The sequence below is a fragment of the Aegilops tauschii genome, chromosome 3 (genome assembly GCF_002575655.3).
Source record: "Aegilops tauschii subsp. strangulata cultivar AL8/78 chromosome 3, Aet v6.0, whole genome shotgun sequence".
NCBI classification, from domain to species: domain Eukaryota; kingdom Viridiplantae; phylum Streptophyta; class Magnoliopsida; order Poales; family Poaceae; genus Aegilops; species Aegilops tauschii.
The window spans coordinates 37542880-37555556 of record NC_053037.3 but is presented as its reverse complement, the minus strand read 5'-3'; the positions used below and the strand labels follow the sequence as shown (position 1 = coordinate 37555556).

Below are 12677 nucleotides of genomic sequence, written 5' to 3'. Positions count from 1 at the left end.
GCTCACTATTTTCTTATAGTAAATTTCGTAAGGCCGTGGTGGTTTTTTCCAACTCACTCCCTCCAGTCCACTATACTCCGCTCACAAAGAACAAAGAAGCACACTTTCATCGATATTCTGTGGTAATTATGACTCGGTCACGACTCCGTGTATATACCTGCCCACTGTATAACTCCCTACCTCCCGACAATCGAATTTTGAAAAGCCGTTGCTGTCCGAACGCCTCACTCCCGCGCTCCACTCACGCCTGCGCCTCTTTCCTCCGCAAGCTCCCTCCCCTCCTACCCCAACTCGACCCGCCCGCCAAGTACAAACCCCCACCTTCCCGGCAACCGGATTTTGAAAAGCCGTTGCGGTCCGAACGCCTCACTTCCGCGCTCCACTCACGCTAGCGCCTATTTCCTCCGCGAACTCCCTCCCCTCCTACCCCAGTTTGACCCGCCCACCAAGTGCAACCCCTCCTTCCCGGCAACCAGATATTGAAAAGCCGTTGCGGTCCGAACGCCTCACTCCCCCACTCCACTTACGCTCGCGCCTCCCCCCTCCTGTGAGCTCCTCCCCCCACTCTCCCCTCTTCCCGCGAAAAGAAAACTCCGTCCTCCCCGCCACCGCGTGGCCCACCCTCCCTACCCCCCGGCGCCGATAACTTCATCCGACAAATCCGCACCCTCCCCGGCACCGCCGTCGACTCCCCCTGAGCCACTGTTGACTCCGCCTCATCCGAGCTCCATTATCATAAGGTTTGCCAGCTCGATTTTCAGCGTAAACATTCTATATATGCTCAAAAATACAAGAGGAGAGAAACTACATCCAGCACATCAACATGGACAAGGATCAAGGGCAACTAACAAAACAGCCTAAACCGAAGTGAAGTGATATCCCATCACTGTTCGGTGGCGGTCCAAGAGGGAGGGGAGGGTGGGAGAAGCATTCAACAGCAGGTGAGGTCAGCACTCCAGGCGAGGACCGGGCCGGAGGGAGGGATTTAACCCCAAACCCCCCGCAGCTTTGTCCACCCTCCCCCTCCCGGATCCGTTCCTTCCGTCCTCCTCCGGTCCTCCTTCCCTCCCTCCACACCCACCAACTCTCCCTCCCTCCCTCCCTCCTCCTCCCGGAGGAGCGCCACCCTCGCCTCCCTCTCCGCCCCGTCGTCACCGGCGCGCGTCGCCCGCGCCCGTCCACCGAGGTTCGTCCCCGGTTCCCACCCGCACCGAGCACGCCTCCACGAATTTCTCCTCTGCTTGTTTTGGTTTGGGTTTTACGGGTGCGTGCGTGCGTGCGTTTCTCCGGCCTGCGCGTTGCGTCCTCTCTCGATCGGCGCCATGGTTCGCGGCCGGCCGGCGCCGCCGCTGCCGCGTTCCCGTGCGGTCCATCTGTTCGCCGAAAGGCGCCTGTGCGCTGCGTGCGTGCGTTTCTCCTCGCTCGCTCGTTTGTTCGTCAGGCAAACCGTTCGTCAGGACAGAGCATCTATTCTCTCGTTGTTTCGGTTATTTCTGTTCGTTTTCTTCCGTCCGGATCACTGCGAGAGCATGTTCACCGAAGTCCGCGCTGATGATTGAGATTTTGCTGCCTGTTGATTTGTCTCTACTCTGTCTGTGGCCTGCTTCCGATTTCTGCATGGGCAGGCAGATATGGCCAAACGGGCCTCTCTGTTTTTCGATAGGAAATGGTTTGTTCTAGCGTTTTTTTTTTCTCTTTTGCGTTTCATGGATCGGGAGTTATCAAGTGGGAAACCTCGAGCTGTTCGTCGTGAATTCGTGATATGTTTTTCATGCCTCAGGTTGCGCATGGACCGAGTCACTGCACTATGTGGACTCCATTCCAGAGTAGATGTGTTGCTGAATTGGATGGATGGTTCGATTTGCTCGAACAATTTAATGGATGGGTTGTGGGATGGAGTGGATTGGTTTTGCATGCAGCAGTCCATGATCTGATTCATGGTAGAAGTACTAATTGTTTATTTATTTTTTACTTTGTTGATGGTTGCTGTTGCTGCTATTGTTGTATTGGATGGATGGGTTTTTCTCCAGCAATTGAATGGATGGGTTGTTGAACGGAGTGGATTGATTTTGCAGCAGTCCATGATCTGATTGATGGTACAAGTACTAAGTACTAGTAACTACTTATTTTTGACTCTGTTGATTGAGTAATGAGAGTAGCCCTTTTGGTTGGAGTACAGAATTTTTTGTCCAAGGAGTCGTGGGCAGTATCTGTCACACCGCCTCCACAGTTTCTGTTGTTTAGATTTGTAAGTTGGAGATCTCCTCTAAAGTGAATCAGCCTAGTGATGATAGTGAGTAGCACAGCGGATTCCGCACTCCCTACGCTGTTGATTTCAGAGTCTCCATTGATTGGTACTTCTTTTTGCCTGATCAAGGGCATTGTTTAGTAACGTTTGATACACATGATTTGTTTTTTGAGTCATCACAAATGGATGCGCTTCCATATGGGTTTTTCTTAATCCTCCTGGGGTCAGTCTCTTTTTGTGTCAAGTTACTGAAAGGAGTGCAGAAGAATCACTTGCTTAACATGTGGCCAGATTTTCCGCGACAGTTCTCCGGTTCTTCCTTGGAAGCTTTCTCTGCCTTCTTGGTTTGCCCTGTTGGCTGGCTGTGTATGTGCTTTCACGGTTTAAGTATGTTGTCCCAGGGAGACAGAAGGAAATAGCAATATTCTTCTTCACTAAAGTGGCTCTTCCTAACTACTATAGTTTTATTTCGCGGTCATCTAATGATTGATTAGTGGTTCAGACACTAACTAACAAGGATACAGATAGGCGTTGTTTAATTCGCGTGTCTTCAGAAATGGTTCGGTTGCAGTCTGGTGGGTGTCTGTGTGCATGTTTTCGGAAAGATGGGTGTTTACATCACCATCATTGATCCCCCTTTTTAATCTAAGAAAGGCACAAGCGACCCTCTTAAGTTACTTCTTATTCGCTTGTTCGTCGGTACTCTGTTACTTTATGCCTTTCCTCATGATTAACACCTTCATTTGCCCTGCCGATCTTTGTGGGTACTTGGCCAGGCACCATCTTTATCTGTACTAAATCTGTTCGGCCATACTCTTTTCCATTATGGTCTTGAGGCAATGATCTGTTTGGAGTTGGAAAAGTCGTTAGGTATGCGCTTTGATAGGTTGTTAATCACTGTCCATTATGTTCATGACAGGTCACAGACCTAACCGGAGTCGAGGCGTTGTTCCATAATCGGCACGGGTGGTGCTCTGCTCATAAGGAATCATCCTTCTTCTATGCTGTCGGGCCCAGGACAAATGGCCCAGCTGTTGCACCCTCAGGACTCTGGGTTTTATGGAAGAAAGGAAATGGGGGGCCGATGGAGCTTTCTTGAGTTGTTTGGCCTTCGCCGGCGCCTACGGTCCACGAAGAAGATGATCACTGACAAGAAACATTGTAAGGAAAGAAGCACTGGTGGTAAGTTGGGGTTGTTCTTCAACCGCAACCGAGCGTCCTTGAGTAAATTGATTTGATTCACTGAAAAAACAATAGGAGTACAGGTGTGGTTGTCATTCATGTACTCCCTCCGTCCCAAAATTCTTGTCTTAGATTTATTTAGATACGGATGTATCTAACAGTAAAATGTGAATAGATACATCCGTATCTAGACAAATCTAAGACAAGAATTTTGGGACGGAGGGAGTATTCAAGTACTTTGATTTTTCCCGTTTGACCTTTTATAAGTAATGATAAAATATAAACTCATAAGTAGGAAAGCTTTTTATAAACAATGATAAAACATAAACTCGTACTTTGGGAAGTTACTGTTTAGCACTTAGTTTACTGAAGAATTAGAACTCTACACCTTGACCTGAAATATCTACAAGTATTATGACAGCTTATGCGCCTACACAATATGTTGTAATTTTTATTGACCGTGAAATTGACTGCAGGAAGTAAGCTTCGAGGTTGCTATGTTCCATTCAAAGACGAAGACAGCGGTGTCACGGATGAGCAGAGAGCTGTCATAGATGAGTACAAAAACACTAAAGTATATACCAATTGCCCACCTTGATTATCAATTTCCAAAGTTCTCTTGATACTTGAATACCAGTACTGATATCCTTTGTTCTGTTAATTTTTCCAATTGTATCCAGTAGTCCATTTTCGTCCTCTGTTTACAGTTCAAGAGAAAAGAACTAAAATCATATGCATCACTGGTCCTTCTCTTTATGTATATCAGTACATAAATTATTGTATATTTGTGTCAGCATCTAGTGTGTGTATAAACTCAAATCGCCTCTACTCATCGTACTACTACATCTGAACTTATTTAGGCAAGGGCCTGGATTATTTTATAAGCATAAATATATGATGGTCTGCGTGCTGCTACTGCATTACATATAAGCAGTTTTTACAAGTACTTCTGTCCTCCAAAATACTTGCGCACAGACAACTAGTTTTCCTCTGGATTTGGAGATGTGAACTGATCATATTCCATCAATTTTCTGGTATTTCAGGTTAAAAATAAACAAAAGGGTTCAAAAAAGAGTTCTGGTAAGTCTGGTCTGAAGTCATTGTTTTCAAGAAAATTGCATGGAAAGGAAGATCAGAAAGAGAAGATGCTTCCTGTTGGACCAAAGCTGCTGCGCACCCTTTCGATACATTACTTGGAAAACAATGACTATGTTCTGAATGGTCAGTCAGCTGCCAATGGTGACGGTTCTTCACACGGCGTTAAACTGTCACCACCAAATGACACCAGTACAAACTTGCAACAGGATACGTTAAGCAACCTGGATGGTTCTGGTACTGACCATGTGAAACGGAAGAGCCACCGTAGCATCTCCATGGATGGGGTTCTTCATAAGGTCCCCTATGGGCAGAGGCTTTCTGGAGATAACATTAGACAAGAACTTCCTCGATCAGCCTCTGCCACATATGACAGGGATGGTCTGAAACCTTACATTGGTACTGCTGCAAAGAGACATGGGAACAGCGGTTTTCGGCGTTCGCGTTCCCTATCTGAATCACTGGAGAGCTACTCTCACTTGCTTGATTCCATTTCAAGCAGTGAATCCAAAAGGGTTCTAACAAGCTCGAAGTCCACTAGGGATCACTCTTTGGATGGCCCTGGTGTAGCAACTGCACTGCAGAGAACTTCCAATTCTCAGCTCAGATCAAAAAGTGTGGTTAGACTTGCTGAATTTCTTGTGATTCCAGAAGACACATTGGCACCAGAAGTTCCAGATGAAATTGTTGGAGATGTGAAACTTGCTGTGGATGAGGCTTCTTGTAATGAGGTTGCTGGTGGCTCTGAGAATCCTGTGTCACTTGAAGAGTTGTTGAGCGAGTGCGACGTCGTGGAATCATCGACTGAAGACAATTTATGTATTGCTCCTTTATCTTCTTCAGAGGTGGTTGATGTTTCAGAAGAAGAAGCTGCAACTTGTGATGATGATCTGGAGGTTCTCTCATCGACCCAAGCCAAGCTGTGTACCGACCCTTCAGCATCTGAAGTTGACATCCCAGAAGACCATGCAACAACCTGTAATGATGATGATGATGATCTTATTCACTTGTCAACAGGAGCTGACCCATGTACTCTTCTTGGTCTTCTGCAATCAGAAGACATCAACATTGCAGAACAGCAAGTGACACCTTCTGATGTTCAAATTCAGTCATGTGCAACTGCTCAACCTTCAGAAGACATTGACATTGCAGAAGAACCTGCAATAATTTCTGAAGACAACCAGATTCAGTCATTTGATGCTCTGAAATCAGTCAAAGGTACTAGCTGTGTCCCTGACCCCAATAGAGATACTGAAGATGAGTTAAATTTATGCTGTGAACAAGAAACTGAAAGTCCAACCTCTGTTCTGGATGTGGCCTTCTCAGACCATCCTGCTGCTAGTTCAGAGAAGAACCATACAATGCTGGATGGTGAGATTTTCATCTAGTACATATGCAGAACCTGCATTAGCTTTCTATAACTTCAAAATAATCTTCCCCTGGATTAGCATCTCAGAATGGCATTCTAAACAAGCAAAATTGCAAAACTTTATTACAGGAATCATCCAATTTACTCTCGCATTTCTCTAGCTCCTTATTTTAATCCCAATTTGTTCTTCATTTGTTTTGCAGATTCGTTGCCAGTGGAAAAAACTGTCCATTCAAGTGAATCACCTGATCATTCAGTTGGCACTGATGATGATCTCGAGTCTAGCATTTCTGTCACACTGCCAACTAGCTCATCGGCTCCGGAGAACATACTCCAGGAGAACAACCTCAGCGACCTGAACGCTCTCCAAGAAGCAGCAGCAGACCCGAAGAACGAGGCCGAGCTGGCCTACGTCAAGGACATATTCAACAAGTCGAGCTTCCGCGACGAGGCGCTGTTCGACGGGTGGTGCTCGCAGAACCGCGCCGCGCTCCAGGAGGACGACTGCCAGCACTACGACGCCGCGGCGGCGGCCATCGACTTCACCGACATGTCGGCCGACGAGCTGCTCCTGTTCGACCTGACGAACGAGGCGCTGCTGGACGTGTACAAGGACTACGCCGCCGGCGAGTCCAGGCAGCCCCGCTTCTCCGCCTTCCAGCGGCCCAAGCCCGTCGGCGAGCGCGCCCTCAGGGAGCTGCGGTCCAGGGTGGGCCGCCGGCTCGACGAGCGGCCGCAGTCCGGCGTGGAGGTCGACGTCGACGCCGTGCTGTCGAGCGACCTGGCCAAGGAGGACCGCTGGGGCAACTTCCGGCGAGAGGCCGACCAGGTGGCGAGCCTTGTGGCGAACTCGGTGCTCGACAGGCTCGTCACCGAGCTCGCCCTCCAGCTCGCGAAGTCTTGAGTCTTGAATTGATAGATAGTTAGCCAGCCATTCATTTATTCTGCCTGCCCCCTTTTTCATTGGTTAGTTAATTAATTTAGCTGCTTGATGATGATATACATACACCGTGGAAGTGGGAGGGGATGTTACATTACATTATCATGTAGATATCAGAAATCATTTTTGGTTCTTTCCTCCTGGGAGAGGAGAGGAGAATAGGAACATGAGTCAGGAGAATGTTGTTATTAGGTCATCTTAGTGGGATGAGTCATCTAGACTAGTTGCTGAGAACTGAGTGGACATGGGAAGCACCTGTTTTGTACCAGTGTCTGTTTTGAATGTACCTTACTTCAGGTAAGAAAAATCTTGGAACAGCAATTTGTCGGTTCATGCCTTCTGGTCTTGCTCAAATTTCCATGAGGAGAATGCAAGAGATAATTCTTCTTGGTTGATTGGGTTGATTGGGTTCTTTATCTTTATTGATTGGGTTCTTGTTCTTTACTTCTTTCTAGATCTTTATTACTGCTTCTCCTTGTGGGGTACAGTACGTAGCAAGAACTGAGTGACAGTGGTCACCGAGAGAGGCTCATAGAAATGGGTTCATAGTGGGCTGAAATGGGGCTTGGGCCTGTTGAACTGTCTGTCACCAGGACGATAATCGTACATCTACGAAAACTCTACCCCCCCCCCCCCCCCCCCGAATTTCAGATGGGTGGGGCCCTTTCTCCCCCTTCTCCAATTACACTTATCCATGTTGCAGCCTACGTAAAACACGTAGCTTTATTTACGTGGAGCATTACACGGCATCAGGACCATGATGTCCAGCCCAAACCATCTTCGGACGGATGTGGGCTTCTATTTGGGAGTAAGGGGGCGAAGCCACACCAAGGTATCAGTGTACAAGTGTACACCCGTTAATTTTGGCTCTCATTGTAAGAATGTGTAGCTGCAAGCTTAGTAAAGTATTCAACATATGTTATTCCATTTTAATTAATCTAAGATAACACTAATCTCCATCTCTGGACATCCATTCGTCCAAAACTAGCTCCGCCCCTGCCCCTGCCTTAGAGCCAGCCTTCGGGTCTCCACGGCCGGGAATGGTCGAGCTCCGATCTCACAGCATCTTCGTACACAGGGGCGGATCTGGGCCCCAGGCCCCCAGGGCCCAGGCCCGGGGCGTGGCTTTTTTTTTAGCTATTACCTAGGTATGTTTTTGAATTGGGCCCGGGGCTTAGCCCAACTAACAGCCAGGGCCCAGCCCAACACACTCACACAGGACTCCAACTCGCATCGACCTAGCGAGCAGCAGGCAGCAGCCACGCACGCGCAGGCAGGCAGCAGGTGAGTCCGCCGCCGCCGCCCGTCCCAGTCCGCCCGGCCGCCCGCCCCGTCGCCTGCGCCCCCCGGCCTCCGCCCTCCGCCACTCGCCCGCGCCTCCGCCGCTCGCCCGTCCGGCCGGTTGCTGCTCCAGTGCTCCGCGCCTTCGCCGCTCGCCGGCTCGTGCCGCCGCCGTCCCCTTGCTGGCCCTGCTGCTGCTCTGCTGCTCGCCGGCTCGCCCGCTCTGCTCCAGCCTCTCCTGGCTCCTGGTCTGCTGGATTGGTAAATGGTAATGGCTGCTGGCCTGCTGTTGACTGCCGTTGAATCTTGAATGTTGATAGAAATTTTAGAACATTTTTGATCTGCTGCTGCTTGCTGTATTTGAATGTGAATGTTATTGCTACTGACCTACCGTTAATATCAATTTCATAGCCAGTTCTTTGTGAATGTTGCTGTTGGCCTGAACTGAATATCATTTCATTTTGTAGAATAAAAGATGAAGCGGTATTTTTCATCCGTGGCAGCAACAGAAGTGTCTACACCCGGGGTTTTAGCCGGAGGAAATGAAGGGGCTGAGAGGAGTGAAGCAACTCCAGAAAATGAAACCAATGTAGAAATGGGACCACCGCATTTGACTTCAAACAACCCGCCTTCAATCTCAACTCGAGAAAGTAACATTCCAGATTCTGCTCATGGTCAACTGAGGGAAGGTGATATTCAACCTGATCCTGGTCTTAGGAAACCTATTGAAAGCTTAGATCCGGACATTAGAGATGTCGCTAGAAGGATGTATGTAAATATGGGTCCATGCCAACCAACTGGGCATAAATTTAAAAAAGAAACTAGAGGATCATCTTTGAAAAAGAGATCCTTTCAAGCTAAATGGTTCGGGAAGCATTCCGATTGGTTGGAATATAGTGTTGCTAAGGAGGCGGCCTTTTGTTTCTATTGCTTTCTTTTTAAGCAACCTAGAGCAGAAAACTATGGTGTTGAGGCATTCACAACAGTAGGGTTTAAAAATTGGAAGGATGGACTTAGTATTATTGATACACATGTTGGTAAACATGATAGTGCTCACAATAAAGCTAGACAACAATATGTGGCGTTCAAAAATCAAAGACAATCCATGGTAAATGTGCTCGATCGTGGCACCAAAAAGAGCGAAGAAGAATATAGAGCTCGTCTTGTCATTATTTTGGGTGTTATCAGATTTCTTCTATTACAAGCTCTTGGTTTTCGTGGTCATGATGATTGTCAACACCGTCAATGCTTCTTGTAAGAGACATGATGAACTAGCCCAGGAACAACATGATAATATTGTGAGTCAATTGGAGTCTGGGGAAATTTTTTCAGGAAGAGGGAAAAACCAAGCAACCAACCTTGTTAGACCTGGGGATACACGATGGGGCACACATCATAAAACTTTGTGTCGGTTTATTGAGATGTGGACATCTGTTTTGCATGTATTAGAGAACATTCATGATGATGCAGAAAATTTAACACAAAGAACCACAACAGGTGGCTTGATATCTCATATGGAAAGTTTTGAATTTGTTTTCATATTGCATGTTATGATCAAACTATTGGGCAAGACTAATGAGTTGTCACAATGTTTACAAAGGAAAGATCAAAACATAGTTCTAGCAGTGAGTTTGATTGGGATCACATTGCGGCAACTTCAAAATATAAGAGATAATGGTTGGGATCAGCTCTTGAAGGACACAACTGACTTTTGTGTCAAACATAACATTATATTTCCTAACATGGATGATACAATACCCGCTCGGGGCCGTTCAAGGGGGCGTGGTGGTCAAATGGTAACTTTCTATCAACGCTTCAGATATGAAATATTCAATGTTCTGCTTGACCAAATAATTACCGAGTTAAATAACCGCTTTGCTGAAAGATCTACTCAATTGTTGAGATGCATTGCTTGTCTTGATCCAAGGAACTCATTTGCTAATTTTGATGAAGACAAACTTGTTCAACTTGCTCAGATGTATGCTGATGACTTCTCCATATATGAGATTTCTTTTGTCCTTAGAAACCAACTTGAAAACTTCATTGCTGATGTGAGAGCTGATTCAAGTTTTGTTAGTTGTAATGACCTTGGTAGTCTTGCTGTGAAGATGGTTCAAACTGATAGACACATAGTCTTTCCTTTGGTATATCGTCTTATTGAGTTGGCATTGATTTTGCCTGTTGCAACCGCATCAGTGGAAAGAGCTTTCTCAGCTATGAGTATTATCAAGACTGAGTTGAGGAATAAGATGGGTGATGATTGGTTGAATTATTCCATGGTGTGCAATATTGAGCGAGAAATATTTGCAAAGGTTGATGATGATGCTATTATATATCGCTTTCAAGCCTATAGATTTCGCAAAGGAACTTTACCTCCTCGTAGTAGTAAGTTTTCAACTTTGTACAATGATAATTGTTTCAATTCATGTTTATGTCTTCTCTCATGAAATTTTGCTTCTGATTTCTCTAAGGTGTTGGCTCTTCTTCCACCGTTGATCAAGTTATGGAAGACACTGATGAAGCAAACCATTGATTTGGTACTCTTTTTACTGTACGTACTGTTTGTAGTTCTTGTCATTTTTTATCTATTTTGTTGTATCATTAAGCATTGAGTTTAAATTCTAAATTTTTGGGTACAATTGAGCCATATTTGAGGTATTCTTTTGAGGTAGTTGTAGCTTGATGGATTTTAAGTTTTTCTCTCGCGACAAATTTTTTTTTGGGCCCGGGGCTTGCTCGAATCCTGGATCCGCCACTGTTCGTACATGTAAATTTTTTAACTCAAGGATTGTCCGTGATGCAAAATAGGGCCCAGTGATGCAAATTGAGCTTCTCGAGCAGTCGCGCACAGCCCCAACCGCCCAACCACCCCATGCCGCTGCCGCCTTCTCCGACCCCGCGTCTGCCAACGCCGCTCCTCGTGGTGGCCGCCTCCGCGGAGTTAATTGCAGGGAAGTACCACACTTGGGGCAGTTGTAACAGATCAGTATCACTATTCAGATTTTTTGCAAGTCAGTACCACGTTTGAGGCTAGTCGTTGCAATACGGGCTAAGCCGCGTATAACTCTGTATTGACGCTGTATCTGACAACCCGGCCCCACCAGTCAGTTGACCATCCGCCGAACCGGCTCGGTTGGTGTACTTGGTCGAACCCAACTCACTCACTCCCCACGAACCCTAGCCCTCGCCCCGCTCGAGCTCTCGCCCGCCGATTCGCTGCCGACCGCCGGGCATTCCCCCGCCGCCACCGCGCCATGGTCCACGAGGATGAGAGCAGCGACGACTACTCCAGCCTGTAGTATATGAACTCCTCCGACGACGACAACATGTTGTACCGGGTTAGTGGTTTAGCTAGGGTTAGGGTTAGGGTTCCTGCTTTGGGGATTTGATCTTTGATTTGGGGGGGTTTTGGTTCTTTTTGCTCCTGCAGATCCCTGCCAGCATTGAAGACCAAGACTACATGGGCATTGAGACTGGAACCATATATTGTTCCCTGCCAGCACCATGGGCTGCCATGTGAGAGGCGTGTAGCCTTTGAGGGATTTGAGACGGGCAGGAGGTTCTTAGCATGTCCTCTGAAAGCAAGATTCTGCGCTTTCTATGTTCTGTGTATTAAAATGAGTTGGTAGTAGCCCCACAGTATTTTTAATTAGTAGTAGTTTGGTCCAAGTTAGATTATTTTCTTGTGATTGCCATTCTTTATCCAATTACTAGTACTAATGCACTGATGCTGGTCATTGGAGTAGGCATCTGTTAATTTAATATGTGGCTAAGAGCTTAGTTTCCAGTGCACAACATTGTTTAAGCTTTGATCCTGATAGTTTAGTGCTTTATGAGTGCTTTATAGTTGCTGTACTTTTTGTTATGATTAAATAATGTGGCTATGTGATTTGGTTGCAGTGCACATGTTGTGTTGTTCTTCAGTTAGTTAGTTCTGTTGTTCTTTAGTTCTTTACTTAAGATCATATTCTTTAATTGTAATATTTAGTGTAGTTGTGATGTTCTTTACAATCATATCCTTTAACAAATATAGGTGCTGAATATATTGCAGGAAGGTCAGGACTGTGGTTCTGTTGAATGGGTTGACCCAGAGTGGCCTCCTACAATGCAGAATGCATTGTTGAAGCTATGGGAAATGTATCAAGATAGTAGGAGTGATAGGAGGAAGGATAACCTGGAGAGTTCACTCACTATTCACCATTTGACAGAAGAAAAAAATAAACTGGAGGCCAACTATGACAAATTAGTTGAAGATGTTCATCAACTTTTGAATGCCCAAGAGGATAGGGTGCTGGATTTCAGATATTTGCAGTCTAAGATGGAGAGTGCAGAGGAGAGGAAAGCTGAGGTGACCAACTCAGTGTTGGGGATCGTAGCAGAAATTTAAAATTTTCTACGCATCACCAAGATCAATCTATGGAGTCATCTAGCAACGAGAGAGAGGAGTGCATCTACATACCCTTGTAGATCGCGAGCGGAAGCGTTCAAGAGAACGGGGTTAATGGAGTCGTACTCGTCGTGATCCAAATCACCGATGATCCTAGCGCCGAACGGACGGCACC

At 46.5% G+C, this 12677-nt stretch overlaps 2 protein-coding genes across 5 annotated transcripts; both read left to right on the top strand.

Annotated features, from left to right (window-relative positions):
- Positions 1 to 958: 958 nt before the first annotated feature.
- Positions 959 to 7155, top strand: LOC109777457 (uncharacterized). 3 transcript variants are annotated; one of them, XM_045234613.2, is made up of 6 exons: positions 1015 to 1186; positions 3168 to 3430; positions 3907 to 4004; positions 4474 to 5743; positions 5852 to 5896; positions 6098 to 7155. In XM_045234613.2, exons 2-6 carry the CDS (start codon positions 3250 to 3252, stop codon positions 6796 to 6798), a joined length of 2295 nt encoding a protein of 764 aa, XP_045090548.1. In that variant the 5' UTR covers positions 1015 to 1186; positions 3168 to 3249; the 3' UTR covers positions 6799 to 7155. The 3 variants fall into 3 exon arrangements, with proteins under 3 accessions (XP_020191678.1, XP_045090548.1, XP_073366052.1); XM_020336089.4 differs by having other exon boundaries at positions 959 to 1186; positions 4474 to 5896; XM_073509951.1 differs by having other exon boundaries at positions 3168 to 3409; positions 4474 to 5896.
- Positions 7156 to 8107: 952 nt separating this feature from the next.
- LOC109777455 (uncharacterized) lies at positions 8108 to 12420 on the top strand. 2 transcript variants are annotated; one of them, XM_040403371.2, is made up of 4 exons: positions 8108 to 8383; positions 8583 to 10500; positions 10587 to 10652; positions 12167 to 12420. In XM_040403371.2, the coding sequence occupies exons 2-3, from the start codon at positions 9228 to 9230 to the stop codon at positions 10646 to 10648; spliced, it is 1335 nt and encodes a 444-aa protein (XP_040259305.2). In that variant the 5' UTR covers positions 8108 to 8383; positions 8583 to 9227; the 3' UTR covers positions 10649 to 10652; positions 12167 to 12420. The 2 variants fall into 2 exon arrangements, with proteins under 2 accessions (XP_040259305.2, XP_073366051.1); XM_073509950.1 differs by lacking the exon at positions 12167 to 12420 and having other exon boundaries at positions 10587 to 10811.
- Positions 12421 to 12677: the final 257 nt, after the last annotated feature.

Excerpts from the sequence above, each read along its gene's own strand:
- LOC109777457 (XM_020336089.4), top strand. The coding sequence starts at position 3,250 with ATGCTGTCGGGCCCAGGACAAATGGCCCAGCTGTTGCACCCTCAGGAC. Across the intron at positions 4,005-4,473 it reads ATGAGTACAAAAACACTAAA|GTTAAAAATAAACAAAAGGG; the intron begins GTATATACCAAT and ends CTGGTATTTCAG. Across the intron at positions 5,897-6,097 it reads GAACCATACAATGCTGGATG|ATTCGTTGCCAGTGGAAAAA; the intron begins GTGAGATTTTCA and ends TTTGTTTTGCAG.
- LOC109777455 (XM_040403371.2), top strand. The coding sequence starts at position 9,228 with ATGTGCTCGATCGTGGCACCAAAAAGAGCGAAGAAGAATATAGAGCTC. Across the intron at positions 10,501-10,586 it reads AACTTTACCTCCTCGTAGTA|GTGTTGGCTCTTCTTCCACC; the intron begins GTAAGTTTTCAA and ends GATTTCTCTAAG.